The 25,137-nt window shown below is 44.8% G+C and overlaps 1 protein-coding gene, 1 non-coding gene and 1 pseudogene across 2 annotated transcripts; 2 read left to right on the top strand and 1 right to left on the bottom strand.

The window, feature by feature from the left end:
• Positions 1-35: 35 nt before the first annotated feature.
• Positions 36-23,718, bottom strand: TRNAU1AP (tRNA selenocysteine 1 associated protein 1). Its single transcript, XM_077775512.1, has 11 exons — positions 23,699-23,718; positions 23,117-23,210; positions 22,729-22,971; positions 22,109-22,206; positions 13,392-13,491; positions 12,723-12,775; positions 10,020-10,151; positions 8,852-8,971; positions 2,705-2,867; positions 2,485-2,518; positions 36-1,129 (listed from the first exon to the last, which is right to left on the bottom strand). The coding sequence occupies exons 1-11, from the start codon at positions 23,716-23,718 to the stop codon at positions 993-995; spliced, it is 1,194 nt and encodes a 397-aa protein (XP_077631638.1). The 3' UTR covers positions 36-992.
• On the top strand, positions 4,138-4,513 carry LOC144241172 (polyadenylate-binding protein-interacting protein 2 pseudogene; annotated as a pseudogene).
• Positions 14,859-14,961, top strand: LOC144241370 (small nucleolar RNA U13). Its single transcript, XR_013338059.1, has one exon. It is a non-coding gene; the product is annotated as a small nucleolar RNA U13 (small nucleolar RNA).
• Positions 23,719-25,137: the final 1,419 nt, after the last annotated feature.

Genomic DNA, 25,137 nt, shown 5'->3' on the forward strand with positions numbered 1-25,137 from the left:
TCAATAACCATGAAAATTCAGACTGAGCCAAAGACTGGTGTTCTTAGAAAAATATCTTTATTCGAAGGAGAGAATCTTAGGCTCCCCGGATCCCAATGCAGGGCTCAGGGGTCAATCCCAGAAGCCAAAACCAAGAGTTAGACTCTCAAACCAAACTGAGCCACTCAGTGCCCCTAAAGTAGCTGAAGGCTGTGACTAGGCCATTTGCCTCAAGGTTCCCCCCACCCCACTCCACAATTTCCTTTAACACAGAAGTAGAAATAAAATGGACTTATTTGGTATAAGTCCAGGTTTCCCACATGGGTGCTGGAGATGGATGGAAGAGGATTCATACCTACTGAATGAAATTCAGGTGGGCCAAGGTGGGTCAGGCACACAGATGCCGATGATCATGCTCTACAAAGGCTTCAGAGCCAGGCCTGCCCTTGGAGCAAGCCCTCACTCTTGAGTCTTTTGGTCTAGATGTAGCTGGTACCATGACTTCCTACCACCTGCCACGCAGCCTCCTTCCCAGCTGGAGTGTCTTAAGAGGCTTCAATGTTCCTAGCCACCAAACCTGGGGGGTGGCAGCAAGGGTGCCTGAAATGGAAGGTCAACATTGCCCGCCACTTGGCTGGCTAACAGCAAGTAATCAGTGCATTCTGACTTCACAAGGGGTAAGGACGTAGAAAGGCTTTCTGCAGTAAGCCAAGAAAGGCTCCTGGGTTGAATAAATTATATCCACAAATTTGTCAGAGTGTAGATAACCCTACGTGGACAATTCTTGTTCAAAGACAAATTGGAAAACCTTGTTTAACGGCACCTTGGTTTTCAAACTCCAAAGGCTATTAAGTGAAGGGAGTAGTGTTGCAGGAATTGTCATAATCTGAAGAGTTGATAAGTAAAATCTTACAAAACGTTTCCAAAAAGGTAAAAGTTCTTTCAATACTTTTGTTAAAAAGGAGTCTCTCCTCTCCATCACACAGTCTATTTCTGCTTGTCCTTTGTCCTGACTACATCATGGCAGGGATCTCTGAAGAGACTGTGTCCAGGGGCTGCCAGTGACAGTCCATCAGTGCATCGTACAGCTCCTCGCTCTGCTCCATGAACTCCTTGTTGGCCTCCGTCACATCCAGCTGCGGCATGGGGTCTGCAAGGAAAGCAAGAGGGCGTTCAGAGCGCCAAAGGACACTTGGGCTCTGTTCCCTCCTCCCGGGACTTCCTGTTCCCTCAGCAAGTTCCTGGGGTGGATACCACGGCCTGGCAGGCTTCCTCTGAGGATGAAAATAGAAGCTACTTCGAGAATGGAACATGTAGTTAGTACTCTAATAGCGGCTGTTATCCCCCCTCTAGCCTTGCTGTGGCCTGGCTTTCCTGGCGTGGTCCTCACTGCGATTTTGGGTTCTGGAAATCTGATTAAAATTACTAAATCCAAAGTACTGTTCTTAAAAGGGGAACATTACATAGCAATGAAAACGAAGCTCCACTGCATACAATGACTGGACCTCACAAATGGTGATTCTGTTAGTACATTAACAACAATGAGCACTGAGGAATGTACATAATTGTTGAAATCGCTACACCTGAATCTAATAACACTATGTTAACTATACTGGAATTGCATGGAAAAAAAATTAAAAAACGGTAACAGGTGCCTTCGGTTAAGCATCTGACTTTTTAAATATTTTTCTTCAGTTAAGCATCTTTCTAAATATTTTTAAATATTTGAATATTTTCTTAAATATTACATAAATATTTTCTTAAATATCTGTATTTTCCAAATTTTCAATGGTTAGTAACTATTACTTGAAAATGAGAGGAGCACCTTGCAGGCTCAGTTCAGTGAACATGTGAGTCCTGATAGAGTCGTGAGTTCAAGCCCCACATTGGGGGTAGAGATTACATAAATAAATAAATGGACTGGGGTGCCTGGGTGGCTCAGTCGGTTAAGTGTCCGACTTCGGCTCAGGTCATGATCTCACAGTTCGTGGGTTCGAGCCCCGCGTTGGGCTCTGTGCTGACAGGTCAGAGCCTGGAGCTGCTTCAGATTCTGTGTCTCCCTCTCTGCCCCTCCCCTGCTCATGCTATCTCTCAGAAATAAAAAAAAATAATAAACTTTAAAAGGGGAGGAAAAAATGTAATGTAAAATATAAAAAAAATTAAAACACAGAATCAAAAAATGAATTTTACAAACCATCAGACAAATACAAAGTGCTACTTTTACTGGAGACCTACATCACGTCTAGGGAGTGACCCGCTCTCTCCCCTGCTGAGCTGCTCCGTCGGGACTCTCTGGGACCTGTACGGACACCACCAGGGAACACACTCACTTCTTACTATAATTATGCAGGCGCTAGTTCTCTCACCAGAAGGCAATCTCCTCCAGAGCTGACTCCACATCGTACTCCTCAGCACCCACCTACAGGCACAGCGCCAGCCACAGACCAGTCACCCGACAACGGCTGACAGACGACAGAGGAATGAGTGAGCAAACTCCTTTCTTACCTTCCAAAGCGTCGTCCCCGACTTCTTCGTATGTCTGCCAAGAGACCAGAGAGGGGATGAGAAGCAGCGTCAACTCCTGGCCCAAGGCAGGGAGGCCGTATTTTTAACAAGAGGAACTCGGTTGCTTCCTCTTGCCCATTTTTTCTCAAGCCCAAGCTGCCACCCTTACCGATGCCATGCTGGAGGACGACACACCCAAAAGGACACGAATCACAGTTACCTGCATGGTGCTCTGCGTGTAGCCGTACTGGGGGTAGCTGTAGCTGTAGCTGCCTGTGTTCTGGTCATAGCCCCACTGGGCATAGTAGTTCTGGTACTGCTGGTAATACTGGTTGTAGCTGTAACTGTACATCTGACTATATTCCACTGGCTTCACACGGCTCCTTAAATGAAGAAAGAACCAAAAATAAACAAATGTAGACAAATGTTTCCATAACACTATGTGGCCGGGGGCTGTTCTAAGTGCTTTATGCAGGTCAACTCATTCAAAACCCACAACAACCCTATGCAATAACAATAAAATTCCTATTTTAGATGAGGAAATTGAGGTACAGACAGGCCACATAATTCGTCCAAAGCCACACAGCTAATAGGAGATCCACACCCAGGCAGTCTGGCCCTAGAGCCCAGGCTTTGCAGTCAGGACATTTGTTTTTATTTTTATTTTTTAAGTTTGTTTATTTTGAGAGAGAAAGAGAGAGAGAGACAGCACGAGTCCGGCAGGGACAGAGAAAGCAGGGAAAGGAGCCCCAAGCAGGCTCGGAGCCCTACTGTCAGCTCAGAGCCCTACATGGGGCTCGAATTCACGAAACTGTGAGATCAGGACCCGAGCCCAAACTGAGAATCAGAAACAGATGCTTAACTGAATGAGCCACCCTGGTGCCCCCACAGTCAGGAGTTTTAGTGGTTAGGTTTTCTCTCTTATCAAATCTTGTCAGTACAGACTTGTCCTCTTCTCAACATCTTGGGGGGCTGTTGTTCTGCCACCCGCAAAGGCTCAGGTGAACATGGCCTGGAAAATCTGGATTTAGGGTGATCCAAGCAGCTTTTCAAACTATAAAATGTCTAATCCCCTTTTACACACACACACACACACACACACACACACTCACGTGCGCACGCACGCGCGCCCGAGCGTTCCGGTAGCCTAGTGTCACCACTGTAGTCCCAGCTACCGTTTATGGAGTAGGTATTCGGGATCTGGGCCTGTTGCTTTTCATATACAGTCTCCTATCTTAAGTCCCACACAGCCCTTTGGCAGATTTATTATGTACTATTCCTATTATACAGATGAGAATACTGAGCCTCTAAAAGATTCAGTGACTTACCCAAGGCCACACCAAGGACTGGAGCCAAATTTACCTCCAAGGCTCATGCTCTGAACACCACATCATTACCTACAGCACCTGCTCTGACAGACGTGAGACATCTTGCCAGGCTCCTATATCCTGCACTCACAATTCAGGGCCGAGGCCCAGGCTCAGCGGACAGCTTTCTTCTCTTGCTTGCATGGCTACCGCAGCCACTGCTAATCAAAGACAGAATGTCAAGTTGGTGGCCTGTGGAGACCCGTGGAGGCTGAGCGGATTCGCTGGCTGCCATCCCCGCTGCCACGCACTGGGTTAAAAACAACAACTAACCAACTAGCCAACCATGAAAGATCCAAGTCTCAGCAGTACTAGCCCAAGCAACATCAACAAAGATGTCATTACGAATGGTCATTCTAATGAAGATGACAATCCATTTGCAGTGTACATGTGGATGGGAAATGAAGAGGAATTCAACGGACAAACAGAAGTTATGGGAAGAAGAATTTATTGAACGCTGTTTCCAAGAAATGCTGGAAGAAGAGGAACATGAGTGGTTTATTCTGGCTCAAGATCTCCTACAAACTATGGACCAAATCCAAGACCAATGTAATGACCTTGTTATCTGTGATGGCTCTTCTCTGGAAAATCTTGTGGTCAAGAGCAATCTGAATCTAAATGCAAAGGAGTTTGTTCCTGGGGTGAAGTACTGAAATATTTGAGTAGATGGGGCCCTCTTTTGGTGGATGTAGCACTATTTCCACACTGGGAAGGCAGTGTTAGAAGACTTCACTGTAAAAGCTCTCTCGTCACTGTGTTACACTTAGGCTTTGCCAACGTTTTGTTAGTCTTGGATGCTTAATAAAAGTGCTGAGACTGTTATTAAGTAATAAGCTGTCAGACATTTACTGAGAATAGTATTGGCCCCATGGCTTGATGTGAAGACAGTGAGAAAAGAAGCACCAGTCAAGATGTAACAAAGCACCAAATTAAAATGACCTCTAAATCTTAGAAAATGGCCTTTTTTGAGGCTAAATTGGTTCCTTAAGGTTAGTGAACAGTTGTTAATGTCTAAACTTTTTTTTTTTTTTTTTTGAGAGAGAGATAGAGACAGCATGAGCAGGGGAGGGTCAGAGAGAGAGGGAGACACAGAATCCGAAGCAGGCTCCAGGCTCTGAGCTAGCTGTCAGCACAGAGCCTGATGCGGGGCTCGAACCCATGAACCGTGAGATCATGACCTGAGCCAAAGTTGGACGCTCAACTGACTGAGCCACCCAGGTGCCCCTAAACTATTTTTTTTAATGAGTACATTTAAGTTCAGGTTGTTAGGCAAATTTCTCATTTTAGACTTAAATTTGCATTTGTTACTATCAAGAAGAATTTCCTTTTTCTGAAGAAGGCCTTGTTAGTTAATTTGAAATAATTAATTATAGACAAGTATGTCTTTGGTTACTGAGGTTATAAGGTAATGCTCACAATGAGAACTAGTCCTATTTTTATGTTATCACATAAGAAATAGTGAATTCTCCTAATGTTATAGCTGAGCAAGTATATAATTTGAGAACTGCATCTTCCAAGGAGTCACTGCATCATAGCCATGCCTATGCGAAGTGCAACATCTGACCCACCATAATCCACTTGAACAAAGAGATTCTAACATGATTTGACTGGTGCTTTTCCTTGCTTTGTTAACCATCAATCACTACAATGGTCTGTGGCACAACTTTTCTTTTAACAAAGCTAGAAGAGTTTTGGCTTCTTAAACTTCACTCTTGGGTGGGTTAAGCTGCCATACGTGTTCAGTGTGAATAGTGTTTAAGTTAAAAATACTGTAAAAAAATAATATATTTTTTAAAATAAAAAAAATAAACAGAGAACTGAAAAAAAAAAGAAAAGAAAGAATGTCAGGCTTGCAAAGGATCCATTGCTTTCAAAAGTATACAAAATCATGCATAAGTAGGCTTATGAGGCAGGCCTGGGTTATGACCAGCAGTCCTAGGTGGGACGAATCAAAAGAACAACGTGGCAATGTGCTTCCAGAGTCATCATACTCCTAAAAGCCAGACTCATCAGTGCACACGAAACGTGAGGAGGCAGGGGCTCACACCACCACGCCATCTGGCTTATAAGGGGAATCGTAACCATCACGCGGTGTGGAATGCACTTGTGTCCTCATGATTAGTATATTCGATCTCTACAGTGAAGCCAGAAGAGGAAACTGAGTCATAAGCAGGAGGTGGCCTCCCACAGCAATCCTGTCACAGGAACCACAAATTCTCAAAGTCTGAGTGAGCTCAAGTTCCTTCCGAGTGCAACACTGGCCTGGTGAGCAGGACTCGGCTAGCGGAGTGAGACGACTCCATGTCTGACCCGTCTTAGCATCGCCTCCTGATGGCGTGGCTAGATGAAGCCTAATGGCAGAGACTTCCTCTCCCTGCCCAGCGTGAGGCTGGAAATTGCTAATGGTCTCCTCCATGATTACCCTGCCACCCTCCTGATATGTTCATGTAATTGAAGGTTGTCTCCTTGGCCTGGGTCTGCACATTTCTGTTCTGTTTCTCCACACTCAGCTCTTACAGATGAACTCTCAAAGGGAACTCTTACCACCCTCAATTCCCAGGGCTTGAGGGAGCCTCCCTAGAGGCAGGCACCAAATTCTGACAATGATCAACCAAACAGAACATAACCTCCTTGCAGAACACACTTTGTTTCTCTTATTTAAAGCTACAACTCCAAAGTCTACGTCAGGGCCTGCAGAGCTGTAGGAACTCAGTTATTGTTGACTGAATAAATGGTAACACATCAGAAACAACCAACACCGGCAACATCTGAGGAACCTTGAGACAGAATATACAGTCAAAATACCTTGAAGCTATTAAAAATATTATGGTGGAGACTGTAGAGCTGTGTGGGAAAGGGAATGTGTATATGAGGGAAACGGGGAAAAAAGAATGAGCATTGTGAAAAAAGAATGAGCATTGTTACTGTAATTAAAAATGAATAAAAAGGGGCGCCTGGGTGGCTCAGTTGGTTAAGTGTCTGACTCCTGATCTCAGCTCAGGTCATGATCTGACGGTCATGAGGTCAAAGCCTCCCTCTTCCCCTCCCCCTGCTCTCCTGTGGGCATGTACTCGCTCTCTCTCTCTCTCAAAATAAATAAACATTTTTAAAAAAATGAATAAAGATTGGGTGCCTGGGTGACTCAGATGGTTAAGCATCAAACTCTTGGTTTTGGCTTATGTCATGATCTTATGGTTCATGGGCTGGAGCCCTTTGTCTGGCTCCACACTGGTGGCTGGGAGCCTGCTTGGAATTCTCTCTCTGCTCCCCCCTCACAAGTGCTCACTCTCTCCCTCAAAACAAATAAGTAAACTTTAAAACAATTTATAAAAATTAAAAAAAAAAAAATCTACCACATGTAAACTGATCTACATGGAGCATGTATGTATATATCACGGATATCTATGGAGAAGCCTGGAAGTCAGAAATCATAATTAGTCATTTTGGGCAATGAGGAAATTTATTTCTTTTGATATTTTCTTTAATGTTTTATATAGTAGAGTATAGAACAAGTAACATTTTGGAAAGAAATCACTCAAACTGATCTTCAATGTATTAAATACAGTTAAGCTGCAAAGAATCTTTTGCTGCTTTGAAAAACCTAGCCATTTAGGGGCACCCTGATGGCTCAGTTGGTTGAGTGCCCGACTTTGGCTCAGGTCACGATCTCACAGTTCATGAGTTTAAGTCCCACATTGGGTCACTGCTGTCAGCACAGAGCCCACTTCAGATCCTCTGTCTCTCACTCTGCCCCTCCCCCACTTGGGCTCTCTCAAAAATAAATGAAACATTAAAAAAAAAAAAACAAGAAAGGAAGAGAGGCACCTGGGTGACTCAGTCAGTTAGGCAACTTTGGTTCATGTCATGATCTCCTTCCTGTTCGGGAGTTTGAGCCCCGCATCAGGCTCTGTGCTGACAGCTCAGAACTTGGAGCCTGCTTAGATTCTGTGTCTCCCTCTCTCTCTGCACCTCCCTGCCTCACGCTCCGTCTCTGTCAAAAATAAATGGAAGGGAGGAAGGGAGGGAGGGAGGGAGGAAGGAAGGAAGGAAGGAAGGAAGGAAGGAAGGAAGGAAGGAAGGAAGGAAGGAAGGAAACTGACAGCCTAGAACTAGAACCCAATGGGAAAAAAAGAGGGGAGGGGAGGGGAGGGGAGAAAAGAACTTGGGCATTGAAGTTCTGCCCCTAGAATGTAGCCACTCTTCCTTTCTGGCAGGGACTGCCTCAGCCTCCACATTACTGACCTGGGGGCGAGGCAGACAAGTCTTTGGTGCGGGGCCGGCCTGTGCACTATAGGATGGTGCTGTGCACTGTTCGACATTTAGTAGCATCCCGGGCCTCCACTCATTAGATGCCCTCCCCCACAAGTTGTGGCAACCAAAAGTGTCTCCAGGTGTTGCCAATGTCCTGCTGTGGGATAAAACTGTCCCTAGTGGAGAACCACGGTTTTGGCCAAAGGGTAGAAGATTCTATGTAGAGAGCGAAAAACCTGCTTGGAGTTGTAAGAGAAGAGGGCTCTCTGCCTGGCAGGACAGGTATGATAGTGATGTAAATAATATTCTGTAGTGTTTGGATCATTAACTCTTAGCTACTCCCATAGCTAAAATTGGGTATAATTTTTTTCCACCTGCTCAGTTCTCACCAGTTCTGTGGATAAATCTCTAACGGTGACACTGCTGGGCAAGAGCAGGAACATGGAGTCTGCGGAGCCCAGCTGCTTTCCCAGCACTGCTACCAGCCACGTCTGAATGCATGTGCCTCCCCTGCCAGGGCTCCCTCCCAACTGTAAGCTTCCCGAGGGGCAGGGCTACTGGTTCATCTCCAATGCCCAGCACACAGCCTGACCAGTAGCAGGTGCTCATTATCTGTGACCTAAACGACGTCTCCCTGCAGTCTCCGGTCCAGCATGCGGAAGCTCCCATCATCACCAAGCAGATGAGGAGCGCCCAGGTTGGCAACAGTCCAGAGAGGCCCTCTACCTTCCTGCCGGCGCACGACTCACGCTTTGGGGATCGCCACGCTCAGCCGAACTGGTTTAGACCCCAGGCCAACTGCCCCCTGGCACTCGGTCAGAGCTCGCTTCTGTTCCAGTTCATCTGTGAATTTCACGAAACCATAGCCCCTGTAGAAAACAAAAGTAGACACACTTTTTAGATCACAAATGTGATGAAGGTAAAGTCTAAGAACAGAAAAGAGAGACAGAGAGTCCCTCAAACTCTGTAGGAAGGGATGAGCGCCCCATCAGTGGAGGCGTGCTGTAGGTAGAGCAATTCAAGATTCCAGTGCTGGAGGACCCTGAGATCCAGTGGGATCCCTACTTTAGTTCACCATTCTCCTCCATGCCTTCATGATGGGGCTGCTTCCCACACAGCAGCTTCCCTCCCAATCTGCTGGAAATACTATTTCCATTATCATCATTACGGTAGTAATAACAGCTGTAGAAGTTCACTGAGCAAAGACTTCCCACATCTGCCTTGTTCGCCAGGTATGGCGCCAGGCACTGGGGCTCAGCAGCCCTAAGTGGACAAGGTTCTTGCTCTCCTAGACTCATATTCTACTTGGGGGATCAACAAATGGCAGCGAATATTTCACGAGCACTTTTTATTTCTCAGCACTGTGCTGAGCATTTGCCCAGGATTACCTCATCAAACTGCCCAACAATTAGATAACGGTGGTATCTGCATTTTACTAGGAGGGAGCCAAAGTCAGAGGGGTTGCATAACTTGCCCAACATCACTGGAGAATCAGGATCCAGATCCAGGCCCCAAGCTTATAACTCAAGCTCATGCTTGTAACTATTACTCTGATCAAGAATAAGCCCTTCTTAAGGTTTTTCCACTTTTGAAGGAACAATAACAAATAAGAAGGCAAACACCTATAAAGCCTATCCTATTGCTTTATTGATATCACATCATGTAACTGTGACATCAGCCCTATGAACAGATACTACCAATCAGCATCTGTTTCACAGATGAGGAAACAGGGTCAGAGGTTTGGTGGCTTTTTGACCGCTTTATCCCCAGCCAGTATAGGAGCCAGGGCTCACACCAGACCACCCGGCTCCAGAGCCTAGGCTCTTAACCACTGCGCTCCACAGCCTTGCTCTAACGCCTCCATCTAAGAGACAAATGCTGGCCCAGGGTGGGCATCAGTAACCGCTGAGGTCTTACTTAGACACGCCTGTCTGGTCCAAAACCACCTTGCCTCCCCGACAGGAGGGGTAGACTTTGACGAAGAATTCATACAGCATGCCGTCATCCACATCTGGGGTCAGGTCCCCCACAAACAGGGAGTACTCAGGGCTGAGAGGAGGAAACAAGATTCAGACACAAACACCAAAACCTCTGTTCTAACAAGCTCTTTTGGCCCATTCTGGGCTCCTGGGCCTTCTGAGGGAACAGCACATCTGATGGGCCCTTAACCAGGTCCGAATTTGTTGCATTCGGCAGTCCTGGCAGAAGAGTTATGGAAGCAGCCCCCTGTCCCAAGTCCTTTACTCAAGGAACAAAGCCTGTCTGGCTTCAAGTATTACAGGAGTGCAGATGGGGGGACCCAGTCAGAGGAGCTCAAAAGAGAAATCTACATGTTCTGTATTCACTGCATATTTTTTTTTTAAGTAATTTCTATGCCCAACACGGGGTTTGAACTCATGACTCCAAGATCAAAAATTGCGTGCTCTACCGCATGAGCCACAGGTGCCCCTCGCTGCCTATTTTTAATTGAAATAGTCAAAGACAGAGAATGAGAACTGGACCTATGTCCTAAAGACGGAAAGCCTGGCTAGGATGAAATCCCTGAACTTTTAGAACATGCGTCAGCAATGTTCTGTACACTTTTTCTGTAAAGTGCCAGACAGTAAAAATTTTAAGCTTGGTGGGGCACGTACGATCTCTCTGTTGCTTTTTCTGTTTTCCCAATCCTTTAAAAGTATAAAAACCAGTTTTAGCTTGCAGGTGACACAAGTCAGGCCACATCCTGTCAACCTCTATTATTCTAAATATATATTTCTTAAGTTTATTTATTTTGAGAGACAGAGAGGGTGTGCAAGCATGAGGGAGGAGCAGAGAGAGAGAGAGAAAGAGAGAATCCCAAGCAGGCTCTAAGCTGTCAGCCCAAAGTCCAGCATGGGGCTTGATCTCACAAACCATGAGAACATGACCTGAGCCAAAATCAAGAGTTAGACCCTTAACCAGCTGAGCCATCCAGATGCCCCTATTTTATTTTATTCTATTTTATTCTGTTTTATCTTAGAGTGCAAATGGGGGAGGGGAGCAGGAGAAAAGAGGGGAGAGGGGAGAAGGGGAGGGGGAGGGGAGGGAGAGATAATCCCAGGTAGACTCCACGTTCAGAATGGAGCCTGATACAGGGCTTAATCCGATGACCTAGGGATCATGACCTGAGGTGAAATCAAGAGTTAGATGCTCCACTGAGTGAGCCCACCCCAGGCTCCTCTGTTCTAGAAAAGTCAATAAAAGAAAAAATCAGGGGCATCTGCCTGGATCAGTCAGTGGAGCATGTGACTCTTGATCTCTGGACTGTGAGTTCAAGTTTGGATAATTTAAAAATAAAAATCTTAAAAAAAAAATCAAACATGTAAACTTATTATTATTTTCTTAGTTCAAGTATGATATACATATCTTCTTTAAAATCAGAATACACAAGGGGCGCCTGGGTGGCTCAGCAGGTTGGGCGTCTGACTTCGGCTCAAGTCATGATCTTGCAGTTTGGGAGTTCAAGCCTTGTGTTCAGCTCTGTTCTGATAGCTCAGGGCCTGAAGCCTGCTTTGGATTTTGGGTCTCCCTCGTTCTCTGCCCCTCTCCCACTCGCACTCTGTCTTTCTCTCTCTCTTTCAAAAATAAATATTAAAAAAATAAAATCAGAATACACAAAAGGACAAAAGAAACATAAAATTACCAACAACCCAACCACTCAAAAGTAATCACTATGAACACATTATTATATTTTTGTCTTTTTTTCTTTGGCTTCTCTTTTTGGATTTACAAAACTTGGGTATAACTCCTTTGGTTTCTAGCATTTTTTCACTTTTAATGTATTGCCAATGTCTTGATGTGTCCTATTTTGCTACAATGACTTATTAATGGACATACAGTATTCCAATTAATAAATATATTGTCGTTTAAACTACTTCTCTATTATTAGAATATCTGGGGTTTCTCCAATTTTTCCCCTTATATTTAATATTTCAATGAACACTTTTGAGGCTAATCTTTGCACACATTCCATGAATAAATTCTGAAAAGTAGAATTATGGGGTCAGTGGGTGCAGATCTTTTTAAAGCTCTTGACACATTGTTTTAAAGCTTTTGAACGGCACCCTGAAAAGCTGAAGCTGAACCAACTTATGTTGCCACAATAGGTCAATTCTTACTGAATAAAACATCACTACTATGGGTAACAGGGTGGAAAGCTAGAGGCAGGCCCAAATAGAATACATGAGTTTTGGGGCGCATGGGTGGCTCAGAAGGTTGAGTGTCCGACTCGGCTCAGGTCATGATCTTATAGTTTGTGAGTCTGAGCCCCACAGTGGGCTCTGTGCTGTCAGCTCGGACCCTGAGGCCTGTTTTGGATTCTGGGTTTCCCTTTCTCTCTGCCTCTGCCTTGCTCACGTTCTCTCTCTCAAAAATAAATAAAACATTAAAAAATTGAAAAAAAATTTTTAAAAAGAATACACGGGTCTTGACAAGAAGCACCAGTGAGGAAGGGGAGGCAGTCATCCCTCAGGAGGAAGGCAAAGTGGACCAAACTTGGCTCCCCAACCACCTCTTCGGCAGAGTCCAGCACAGTGATGCATCTTGTCTCTACCTAGACTTTCCCTGGGACTTGAAGCTACCTTGGGGTTACCCTACACTCACCTGTTATCTGGTTGTTTCCCATAAGTGGCATAGTTCAGTTTAAAACGTTTTGCCTAGAAATTTAAAAACAAACAAACTAAGATGGAGAAGGGCATTTCAAGAGTCAAACAATATTTGAAAAAAACTGAAATAAATTACCTTGGCCAAAACATCTCCCCCTCTCTAAGCCTCAGCTTTTCTCCTGTATAAAATGGGGGGGTTGCACGGATGATCGCTAAGGGCACTGCCAGCTCCATGGTTCTATGAGCCCAGGTGTGCCGGCTTGGTGCAGCTGTAAGCTAAGTAACTGTGGGAAGAGCAGAATGTAACTCTCTTGAAATGTGTCCTCACTGCCGCCAGCCTGTTCTAGTTTCTCAGTCAGGCAGAGGGCTAGGGTTTCAAGTCTTCCGTTAAGGGAGGCAGTGGCGCCAGTGCAAAGGGCATGGATTCTAGAGGAACCAATCTTCAGTTTGCATCCTGGCTCTGCATTTACTACCTGCATTGCCTCAGGGTAAGTTATTCCACTTCCCTGAGCTTCAGTTTCCTGGTCTGTCAAAGATAACGATGACTACTGCTCAGGGTTTTTAGAAGATTAAATAAAATAATGTAAGTATACAGTAGGGATTCAATAAATGATAGTTATCGATGACAATAAAAATGACAACATCATCATTATCTAAGTGTCCTTACAGGTGTGGCTCCGGGAAGGGGTTTCCCATTAATTTTATGCAAACACTTCTCAGCTGTGGCCAAATCTGCGAATTCTACAAAACAGTAGCCGGCTGGGATTCTGGAAAGAAAGCAAACAAGAGAAAGAGAATGGTTAAAAATGGGATTGTCAGGGGCGCCTGGGTGGCTTAGTCGGTTAAGCGTCCGACTTTCGCTTAGGTCATAATCTCGCGGTTCGTGGGTTCGAGCCCCGTGTCGGGCTCTGTGCTGACAGCTAGCTCAGAGCCTGGAGCCTGTTTCAGAGTCTGTGTCTCCCTCTCTCTCTGACCCTCCCCTGCTCACACTGTCTCTCTCTCTCTCCTAGAAATAAATAAAAATATTAAAAAAAAAAAAATGGGATTGTCAGAGGAGACTGAGCCCTGGCCTGAGGGGAAGGAAAAATGTTTCTCTAACCAGAGACTGTACTGTTTTTTGTTCCCTGCCATATTCCAGTTCAAAATTAACTTACAAATCTGGGGGCGCCTGGGTGGCTTAGTCGGTTAAGCGTCCGACTTTCGCTTAGGGTCATGATCTTGTGGTTCTTGGGTTCGAGCCCGGCGTCGGGCTCTGTGCTGACTGCCAGCTCAGAGCTGGAGCCTATTTCAGAGTCTGTGTCTCCCTCTCTCTCTGACCCTCCCCTGCTCACACTGTCTCTCTCTTGTCTCCTAGAAATAAATAAAAATTAAAAAAAATAAACTAACTTACAAATCTGAATATAAGGGCTGCCAATCTGGGCCAGTCCCACACTCATCTAGTTAACATTTACTTATGTACTATATCACCTATTAAGTAGTTTTGCCAAGAATATTTAATACAATCTGGGGCACCAGAGTGGCTCAGTCAGCTGAACGTCCGACTTTGGCTCCAGTCATGATCTCATGGTTTGAGAGTTCAAGCCTCACATCGGGCTCGCTGCTGTCAGTGCAGAGCCTGTTTCGGACCCTCTGTCCTCCTCTCTCTGCCCATCCCCCATCTGCACTCATTCTCTCTCTCAAAAATAAACATTAAAAAAAAGAATATTTACTACAATCCAATAAAACCCTTAGATCTAATGTCCAGTTTACAGGAAATATTAGGGACAGAACAAGTAAAACACCACCAAAAAGAAGCAAATAAGTCCAGAAGGTTAAACTAGATTCCAGAATGTAGAACCCTATGTAAGACAATTAGTCTTAACTCTTTGAAAAGTCAGTGTTAGGAGAAAAGAAAAGATGTGAGCTTTTCTACATTAAAAGAGACAGGGGTGCCTAAGTGGCTCAGTTGGTTAAGTGTCCAACTTTGGCTCAGGTCATGGCCTCACAGCCCCGTGAGTTCAAGCCCTGCGTCAGGCTCTGTGCTGACAGCTCAGAGCCTGAAGCCTGCTTCAGAATCTGTCTCTCTCTGTCCCTCCCCTGCTTGTGCTCTGTCTCTCTCAAATATAAATAAATATTTTAAAAAATGAGACAAGAGATGATTCTTTAATTCATTAAGTGTGATGATGCAGTGCTCATACTGTTGTCAAATGTGCCTTCTTCAAACCCTGTTATGACCTTGGCACGCTACCCATCTGACCTGAAAAAAAAAAAGAAACATTTTTTTTTTAAAAACTATATTGGGGCGTCCGACTTCGGCTCAGGTCATGATCTCACGGTTCATGGGTTCAAGTCCCACGTCGGGCTCTGTGCTGACAGCTGGCTCAGAGCCTGGAGCCTGCTTCAGATTCTTTATCTCCCTCTCTCTCTGACCCTCCCTGTTCACGCTGTATGTCTCTCTCTTGCTCTCTCTCTCTCAGAAATAAATAACATTTAAAAAAATTTTTAAAAAGCTATAAAAACTATTCTTGGGGCAAGCATAAAAATTTGAAGGTAGACTGACTATTATATGGGAATCACTTGGGTATCTTTTGATGGGTATCACGGAATCATTGTTAATGTTGTTACTATGATGGAAGCATTGTGGGGATGTCCAGTTTTTGGCAATGTATGCTTAAATATGTTGTCATAAACTGTCACAACGTCTGTAATTTACTTTCATATGATTTAGCAAAAAGAAACCTCTATTTAAATTTATCCAGTTAAAGTGACAGATAAGGAAAATATGGCAATACGTTAACAATTGTTGAAATTAGTGGTGACTATATGAGTGTTCACTGTACTGTTCTTTGTAGTTTTATTTGAAAATTGTCATAATTTAATGTGTTTTTTTGTTTTGTTTTTGATCACCCAAAAACAAAGCTGATATAGAGCTGAAGAACAAGATTCCTGTCCTCAAGAAGCTTACAATCTGGCTGGCTGGACAAAGTAAACACATGGACCCTAAACTGGGAAATGTCTAGGAGATCCCCCATATTCTATTTTTTAAAGCATCACCAAGAAACAGAAGTAGAAAGATATGGCTGAATCCTCTGACATCCCTTACTACCAAGAGAATTATACTGAACACAGTTAATTTTCCTTAACATTATCCTTACAGCTACCACCAGTGAAATAATCCTAACTTTTCTGGATATATTACTCAAGGTCCTCAGTTTAAATAAACATATGGACACAAAGCCACGAAGGTATGGGCAACAGCAGTGCTTGTGGCCAAGGATCATAGATCGGGATATATGAGTTCCATAAATTTTGCTGATGCTAAGAATGAAGGGCCAAATCTGTGCTGTGTGCTAGAATCTTGAGGCTCACAGATGTGAAGGCCACGATCAGTAAGAGCTAACCACTACTGGGACACCTGGGTAGCTCAGTCGGTTGAGCAACTGACTCTTGATTTTGGCTCCTCATGGTCCCAGGGTTGGGGTTTTATCACTGAGGATGACGATTATACACAATGTCAGCTAGCTAAAATGTAACACAGAGATTTCTGGGGGGCTGCAGTTAAACTTGGGAGGGGTGTGGGTTTCTTGGAATGCCAGAGGCCTGACTCCCCAGACTGCCCATGTCCCGCTCCAGCCCTCCCAGGCATTTCTGCAGTCCTTGGGGGAACTCCCTTATCTATACATTGTATACAAAGTTTAGCAAAATAATAGGACACACAGAGGCGCCTGGGTGGCTCAGTCTAAGTGTCCGACTTCGGCTCATGTCAGGATCTCACGGTTTGTGGGTTCAAGCCCTATATCAGCCTCTGTGCTGACAGCTAGCTCAGAGCCTGGAGCCTGTTTTGGATTCTGTATCTCCCTCTCTCTGACCCTTCCTGCTCGTGCTGTCTCTCTCTCAGAAATAAAACATTAGGGGCACCTGGGTGGCTTAGTCGGTTAAGCGTCCGACTTTTGCTTAGGTCATGATCTCGCGGTTCGTGGGTTCGAGCCCCGCGTCGGGCTCTGTGCTGACTGCCAGCTCAGAGCCTGGAGCCTGTTTCAGTCTGTGACTCCCTCTCTCTCTGACCCTCCCCTGCTCACGCTGTCTCTCTCTCTCTCTCTCCTATTAATAAATAAAACATTTAAAAAAAAAAAAGAAATAAAACATTAAAAATTTTAAAAAAAATAGGACACACAGTAGCTTGATTAGTCTCTTGTGATTATTCACCTTTAAGTCAGGCACCCTCTGTTTCTGCAAGCCTGAAATGTCACACGCCCTCTGTACACAACAAGTCAACTGAAATTTGTGATTGGCCTGACACTGCCATAAATGAAACTACAAGTGAGGTAAACGGGGGTCTTCATCTGTAAACATTGACCCGGTGCCTTCTCCTCTTTCTGAGCAAAGTGTGGAGTAATCTTTCACCCATCAGCACAGGGTTTGTTGGCCACTCCCGGCAGGATGAAGCCCAGCTTCAGATTCTCCCTCTCTTTCTACCTTTGCCCCTCTCCCCTGCTCTCGTGCTCTCTCTCTCTCTAAAAAATGTTTTTAAAAATTGAATCATGGACTTAGGGGGGAAAAAAAGAGCTGACCACTATCAAGTGCTCATTATGGGCCAAGCTCTGTGTTGGCCATTTCACATGCACCATCTCTCACTGACGGAACCCTCACACCAGCTCTGTGAGGTGAATGGAACCATGGCTCCCATTTATTTATTTTTTTTTTTAATTTTTTTTAATGTTTTATTTATTTCTAGGAGGGAGAGAGAGAGAGAGAGACAGAGAGAGAGAGAGAGACAGCGTGAGCAGGGGAGGGTCAGAGAGAGAGGGAATCACAGACTCTGAAACAGGCTCCAGGCTCTGAGCTGGCAGTCAGCACAGAGCCCGATGCAGGGCTCGAACCCACGAACCGCGAGATCATGACCTAAGCGAAAGTCGGACGCTTAACCAACTAAGCCACCCAGGCGCCCGCCACTGCTCCCATTTAGAAGGGATACTGAGACCTAGCCAGATTATACAAGAGGCCTTAACCCACACAGCTGGTATGTGCCAAAGGTTGGAGTTGAATTCAGGATAGTCTGACTATATTCTTTCGCCAACATTTTTTGTAAAAAATTCCAAACATAAAAATGAGAAGAATTGGGGCGCCTGGGTGGCTTAGTCGGTTAAGCGTCCGACTTTCGCTTAGGTCATGATCTCACAGTTCGTGGGTTCGAGCCCCGCGTCGGGCTCTGTGCTGACTGCCAGCTCAGAGCCTGGAGCCTGTTTCAGTCTGTGACTCCCTCTCTCTCTGACCCTCCCCTGCTCACGCTCTCTCTCTCTCTCTAGAAATAAATAAAAAAAATCTTAAAAAATTAAAAAAAAAAAGAAATCTTTAAAAAAAAAAATGAGAAGAATTGAGGGTGCTATGCAACTCTTGATCTTGGGTCATAAGTTTGAGCCCCACATTGGGTGAAGAGATTACTAAAAGAAAAAAAAAAACTTAAAAAAAAAAAAAAGATTGTAGAGCAAACAGCTACATTTCTACCACCTATAACACTTTATTATACTTATTTTGTCACATAATTATCCATCTATCCATCCCCTCTACCCACTTATAATTCTTATTTTCTGATACATTCCAAAGTTAGGTTGTAGATATTGGTATACTTCTCTCAATTACTTCCAATATGCATATTATTCAATTAGTTTACAGTTCTTTTTTTTTGTTTCAGTTTTATAAGCAATGAAATATACACACAGAGAACTGCACAAATATCCTAGACACTGAGTTATTTTTACTATAGATCAATTTTGTATATTCTACAAGTTTAAATAAATGGAATCATACAGTAAGGCTTTTTTCATTTAGCATAATGCCTTTTTTTGTTCAAGTAAACTCCACAGCCAAGGTGGGGGCTCAAACTCATGACCCCGAGATCAGGAGTCACATGTTCTATCAACTGAGCCAGCCCGGCACCCCTTCAATCAGCATAATGCTAGAGACTCATTTGTGTTGTTACTATGTAAGTAGTTTGTTCTTTTTTATTGCTGAGTGGGATTCTACTGTATGAAAACACCAATATTTATCTATTTACCTATTTGTGGATATCTAGACTACTTGCAGTTTTCAGCCACTGTCATGGAGCTGTTATGAACACTTTTCAAGTCCTATTCTTGGTGGGTAGATGTCTTCATTTCTCTTGGATAAACTCCTAGTACTAGACTTGGCTGGGTCATAAGGCAGATGTATATAAGAAACTGCCAGACTTGGGGCTCAAACCCACAAACCATGAGATCATGACCTGAGCCAAAATCAAGAGTCAGTCACTCAACCAACTGAGCCACCCAGGTGCCCCTGGTCTTCTTTTTAAAATTTGCGTTTAATCATTTTACAGTATTCTTATAAGCCTTTTCAAACTCTCTTATCAAGTAAGGCTGATTAAAAATGCAATGTGTCTATATGTACCACGGTAAGAAACAACTAGAGTTTAGTAATTGTGGTTAGGAAGAGACAGTTCCAAATCTTATTTCAGTGAAGTAGAAAGTACTACAGAACGTGTTTTCATACCAGTAGCTGATTGATTATCTAGGGCTTTCAGTCTACAAGTGCAAAAAAGAAAAATATTTAGGCTAGCACAATCTACCAGTCAGAAAATCCGTTCCTAGGTATGAAGGGCCTCAGCACCTCTGGCCAACCTAGTAGTATTTAAGTTTTAACAAGCACCCTTAGCCCATGGGATTGACTAAATCTTTCTTTGTACATTGATAGATCACACATTCTTTCCTAGATAGAACGGAGCTCTCCTCTCCTGTACCACCCTGGGCTCCAAGGAACCAAACCCTCTTGCACAACACCCCCACCCCCACCCCCAAGGAACCAGGCCCCTTGGCAAGACCTCTGGGCCCCGTGATAACATCTGTAGCTGGCACCACTGAGCCTGGATGTAATCAAGAACTGTCACAGAGGGGCGCCTGGGTGACTCAAGAGGTTAAGTGACCAACTCCTGACTTCAGCTCAGGTCATGATTTCACAGTTTGAGTTCAAGCCCCACATCAGGCTGTGCACAGAGTGCGGATTCTCTCTCTCTCTGCCTCTCCCATGCTCGCTCTCTCTCTCAAAATAAGTAAAATAAACTTAAAAATTAAAAAAAAAGAAAAAGAAAAAAGAATTGTCATAGACCACTGCACTTCCTTAATTAATTGTCCTAAATCACTTTAAAAATCTCTGGGCCAGGAGAAACCTTGGAGAGTGTGTGTGTGTTTCTGTGTGTGTGTGTGCGCACGTGCGTGCACGCACATGAATGTTTATTTATCTTTGAGAGAGGGACCAAGAACAAGTGGGGGAAGGACAGAGAGAAAGAGGGAGACACAGAATTTGAAACAGGCTCCAGCCTCTGAGCTGTCAGCACAGAGCCCTATGCAGGGCTTGAACTCAGGAAAAGCAAGATCAAGACCCAGGCCAAAGTCTGATGCTTAACTGACTGAGCCACCCAGGTGCCCTTAGAGTAGGCTTTTTTTTTTCTTCTAAATTTTTAACGTTTTTTTATTTATTTGAGAGAGAGAGAGAGAGACAGCATGAGCAGGGGAGGGGCAGAGAGAGAGGGAGACAGAATCCGAAACAGGCTCCAGGCTCTGAGCTAGCTGTCAGCACAGAGCCCGATGCGGGGCTTGAACCCATGAACCATGTGAGCCGAAGTCGGCTGCCCAACCGACTGAGCCACCCAGGCGCCCCTGGAGTAGGCTTTTGGACAAGAGTCTGCCTTCTCCTCAGATGGCCAGCCTCCTGAATAAAGCTCCTATTCCTTTCCAATTAAAACTTGTCTCTTGGGGGTGGGGAGGGAAGGAGGAAAAAAAAGACAACTCATCTCTAGAATATTGACCTTTCCAAGTATAGGCAGCCAAACCTGGGTTTCAGTAACAAGTATTGGGGCTCTCAACACGCAAAGTACCTGTCAACCAAATAGCCCAAACTGACCACATGTCATATCTCTCATCTGTATTTTTCAACCACTTGATGTTTTAGCAAGCTGCTCTAATAGAGTACGTGGCAGAGTAGCTGCTCAGTAAATACTGACAATTGATAAAAGGATTCTCCCTTTTCTAACTAGAACCCCAAGGAAAACTGAGACCCCCTTCCCCCAAGAGAAGGAAGAATCTAGGGGTGATATAACACCACCATCTCAAAATATTCTCTGCATTTTGTTGTTTCCATATTTACTGTTTCATGTCCCTCTTAGAATGTAGTAAACTCCAGAGAGGAGGGACTATGGTTTGTTTCAGCCTGCTATCCAGGGAACCCAGAACAATTGCATGCAGTATTATTTCTATAAATAACTTTTTAAGTGAATGACAGAGTTAAGAGCATTCATGGCTTTAAGAACAGACCTGAGTCCTGGCTTGTCATTTAATAGCTCTGTAAACTTTAAGACAGTTATTGAATTGAAGCTTCTCTAATAATAGTACTTAGCTCAGACATACTTGTGATTTTAAAAAATGATTTTAAGGGCACCTGGCTGGCTCAGTCGGTGGAGCATGTGACTCTTGATGTCAGGATTGTGAATGCAAGCCTCATGTTGGGTGTAGAGATTACTTAAAAATAAAACCTATTAAAAAAGTGATTTAGGGGCACCTGGGTGGCTCAGTTGGTTAAGCGGCCGACTTCGGTTCAGGCCATGTTCAAGCCCCAAGGCAGGCTCTGTGCTGACAGCTCGGAGCCTGGAGCCTGCTTTGAATTCTCTGTCTCCCTCTCTCTCTGTCCCTCCCGTGCTCATGCTTTGTCTCTCTCTCTCTCTCTCAAAAATAAATAATTTTTAAGTGATTTTAAAGCGTTTAATACTGGGGCACCTGGGTGGTCCGATGGGTTGGGTGTTGAACTTTGGCTCCGGGCATGATCTCATGGTTCATGGTTTTCAGCCCCTCAGTGGGCTTTGAGCCCTGCACAGGGCTTTGAGCTAACAGCACAGAGTCCGCTTCAGGTTCTCTCCCTCGCTCTCTGCCCCTCCCCCACTCACTCTCTCTCAAAAATAAACATGTTTTAAAAAGTGCTTATAACTAAGCAGATGGTAATCTGTTTATATTTATTAAACATCTACCATATGGCAGACACTGTTCTAAATGCTGAATGTGAATTAACTCATTTAATCCTCACCATAACTCGCTAAGGTAGATGCCATTTTCACAGTTGTGGTAAGGGGATGGAGAGGGCAAGTAATTTGCGGGAGGTCACATAGTAGACATAACTTTCAGTCTGGTTCCAGAGTCCAGTCCTTAAGCAATATGCTACACTTCCTCTCAATAAGACCCCAAATGTTAGCGTTTATAACATTATATTAACTATTATTAGGGGGTGAGAAGCCCTGACCTTGTGATGTTTACATTCTCGAGAATGACACCTGCAGCATGGTCTATTAACGCAGAATTGAGAAGATCGAAGAAGAAAATGTACCCAGTGAGGCGGTTTCGGATAATTTTGACGCTCATTACGGTCTCTCCCATGGTGGCAAAGGCTCTGGAGATGAAATTCTCATCCATGTAGGGCTCCAGCTGCGTAAATACAAAAGCAAGAGCAGAGCGATGGCGGCCAGCCAGCAGCCAGGCTCCTCAGTCCGGGTTCCAGAGCCCACCCAGGGTTCGCTACGCGGTGCTGGTGCGGGCGGGGGTGAGGAAGGGGAGATCTTCATCTACGGCGCGGCCTGATCCCCACCTTTCAATCCCTCGCCTCCCTTCCCTCCACACTTGCCCTCTTCAGGGATCCCGCTCTGGATCCAGTAACCCCTCCAGTGCTAGAGCCACACACAGCGCCCTTCCACCTTGGGATTCCTGCCATCCTACCCCCTAAAGAACCTCCCCTTCCCTTCCATGAACGCACGAGGAAGGCCAGGAACCCGCACCCTCAGACTCGGTCCCTTCCTCTAGATGCTGGGACCCTCCGGTGTCACCCAAAGAATTCCACTCCCCATTCACTTCCACCCTTTTGAGATTCCAGGACTTGTCCCCCTCAGACTCTTCCTCCCCCGTGACGCTAAGAGTCGTCCTCCTCGGAGCCGCGCAGCCGCCCTCACTCACATCGCCCATCCACAGNGGGCCGCCAGGGAGCATGCGCCTCGGACGCCTTCTGCGCAAGCTCCGAAACTCCGCGCCCGAGGCCGCGCCCGATTCGCCGCTCCGGGTTTTTCCGACGATTGGGCCGGACGCAGAGTTCCTGGATCCCTGGGGGCGGAGCTCTTCGGAGTCGGCGGGATGGGGCGGAGCGGCCTCTACGCCAGTGCGCGGGTTGCTACGGTAATTAGCGTTCTCCGGTTTCTCCCACTGTATTCAAATACAAACGTACTATAGAATTACAAAACGGATTATGCTCTTTGTAGGAAAAAAACCAAACAAACTGCAATATGAGCACACACTTTAGAAAACTGAAAAGCCCCCTTTGGGAGCCACGGCGATCCAGTTGCTCTACGTGGCCTTGGACAAACCGCACGTCGGCCCCAGCCACCCCTTCACCCTGTTTCCCAATGCAAGACATGAGATTTTTGTTGAAGCTGGATGGGATCCTGCGGTGGAAAGGGAGACAAGGGTTACAGGGCGTGTACGTTGGAGCAATCCAGTCATCCCAACCAAGCAATCCCTAAATCGTGACACTCTACTTTCCGGAGTCCCATATCCACTACCCTAACGCAAGCAGCCCCCTCTCACTTGTCCCAGAAATGACGACCTGCCCATAGAAGGCCCTCAGTAAACAGGATTTCAATGACTACATAATCCCGACAGTTTAACTCTCCTAGTCCGGAAATGTCCCAGGGCAAAGCCTCAACTTTGGCTGTTTCTCAGAATAGGGAGCTTCTGTGATTTTCTCTAACAGTGAAGCTCACTTTGGGGATTCCTTTTTGGGGCTCCCTCTGGGATGATGTGCCACTAATGCCCTCCTTTACCAGTTTATACTCCTAAATTTGGGCGTTGTGTCTCAAAGCCAAGTGTTCATCGATCTGAAAACTTGAGATCCAACCACCAGCTGCCACATTTCCAGCTTTATCCTACTTACTGTAATTGCAGTGTAGCCATTGGGCGCTTTGACTATCAATTCTAACAAATGGAACGTCAATCTCAGTCCCCTCTCACTAATTATTTTGGCAAGTTATTTAACCTGAGACTAATGTGGGTAATAGTTCTTACCACATAGGATGTGAGGAGGAAGTGAGAAGTTGGGAAACTACTTGACCCAGTGCCTGGCATCCAGGAAATTCTCCATGGCATTTGGAGGCATTTAAATTATAACCGATAGCTGTTTATTTAGTACTATTTGCCAGGTCCTCTGCTGTGCTCTTTCTTTACTCCACGTGAAAGATTTTTATTTTCTTTTTCTTAAAAAAAATTTTTTTTTAATGTTTTATTTATTTCTGAGAGAGAGAGAGACAGAGTGAGCAGGGGAGGGTCAGAGAGAGAGGGAGACACAGAATCCAAAGCAGGCTCCAGGTTCTGAGCTAGCTGTCAGCACAGAGCCCAACTCAGGCCTCAAACCAATGAACCGTGAGATCATGACCTGAGCCAAAGTCAGAGGCCTAACCAACTGAGCCACCCAGGTGCCCCAAGGTTTTTATTTTCAGGTGAGAAATATTTAAATGTTTAAGTTTTTCTTTTCCTTCCTCCTTTCTCTCTCTTTTGAGAAAGAGAGAGAATCCCAAGCAGGCTCCGCACTGCCAGCGCAGAGCCTAATGCAGGGCTCGAAGCCATGAACGGTGAGATCATACCTGAGCCAAAATCAAGAGTCGGATGCTTAACCGACTGAGCCACACAGGTGCTCCTTAAATATTTATTTTTAATTTAGAGTGTAAGTTCCAGGAGACAGGGATTCTTGCTTGTTTTGTTTCTAATCAAATTCCTACAATGTCTGGGATATGGTAGGCACTGAGAAGATATTTGCTGACTTTATGAAATAAACAATAAACGGCAGTCCCTTACCTGATCTATCCCTACCCCAAATCCTACTCCCTTGAGACAAATCTGTCCTAATCTTCCTAGAATCTATCTGCACATTTCTAAATGACATATACATTCTCTTCATTTGTAGTTTCAGGTGTTTTAGCAACTGCCCTTCATTCACATATATACATCTCCAACTTCTCATGATTTCCATCCAAGCAGGGTACCTGGCTGACTCAATCAGTAGAGCATGCAACTCTTGATCTCAAGGATGTGAGTTCAAGCCCCACATTTGGCCAAAAAAAAAAATAAAACAAAATTTCTGTCACAACAATATTGAACACTTACAATTCTGTAAATCTTATTTGTAGTTAAGCCACATGGGGTACTATGGTTACCTTTGTTTTGGGGTAATCAATCCAGGTTGGAGGAGGATGAGGGAAAAGATAAAACAGAATACTTGATGTGTTTGAACAAAGGGAAATTTAGACTTGGCACTAAATTAATACACCGGAAAACTATGCATGTGAAAAACAAGGCAATTATTAACTATAGGGAACA

Source organism: Crocuta crocuta, unplaced genomic scaffold (assembly GCF_008692635.1).
Source record: "Crocuta crocuta isolate KB4526 unplaced genomic scaffold, BGI_CrCroc_1.0 scaffold127, whole genome shotgun sequence".
NCBI lineage: Eukaryota > Metazoa > Chordata > Mammalia > Carnivora > Hyaenidae > Crocuta > Crocuta crocuta.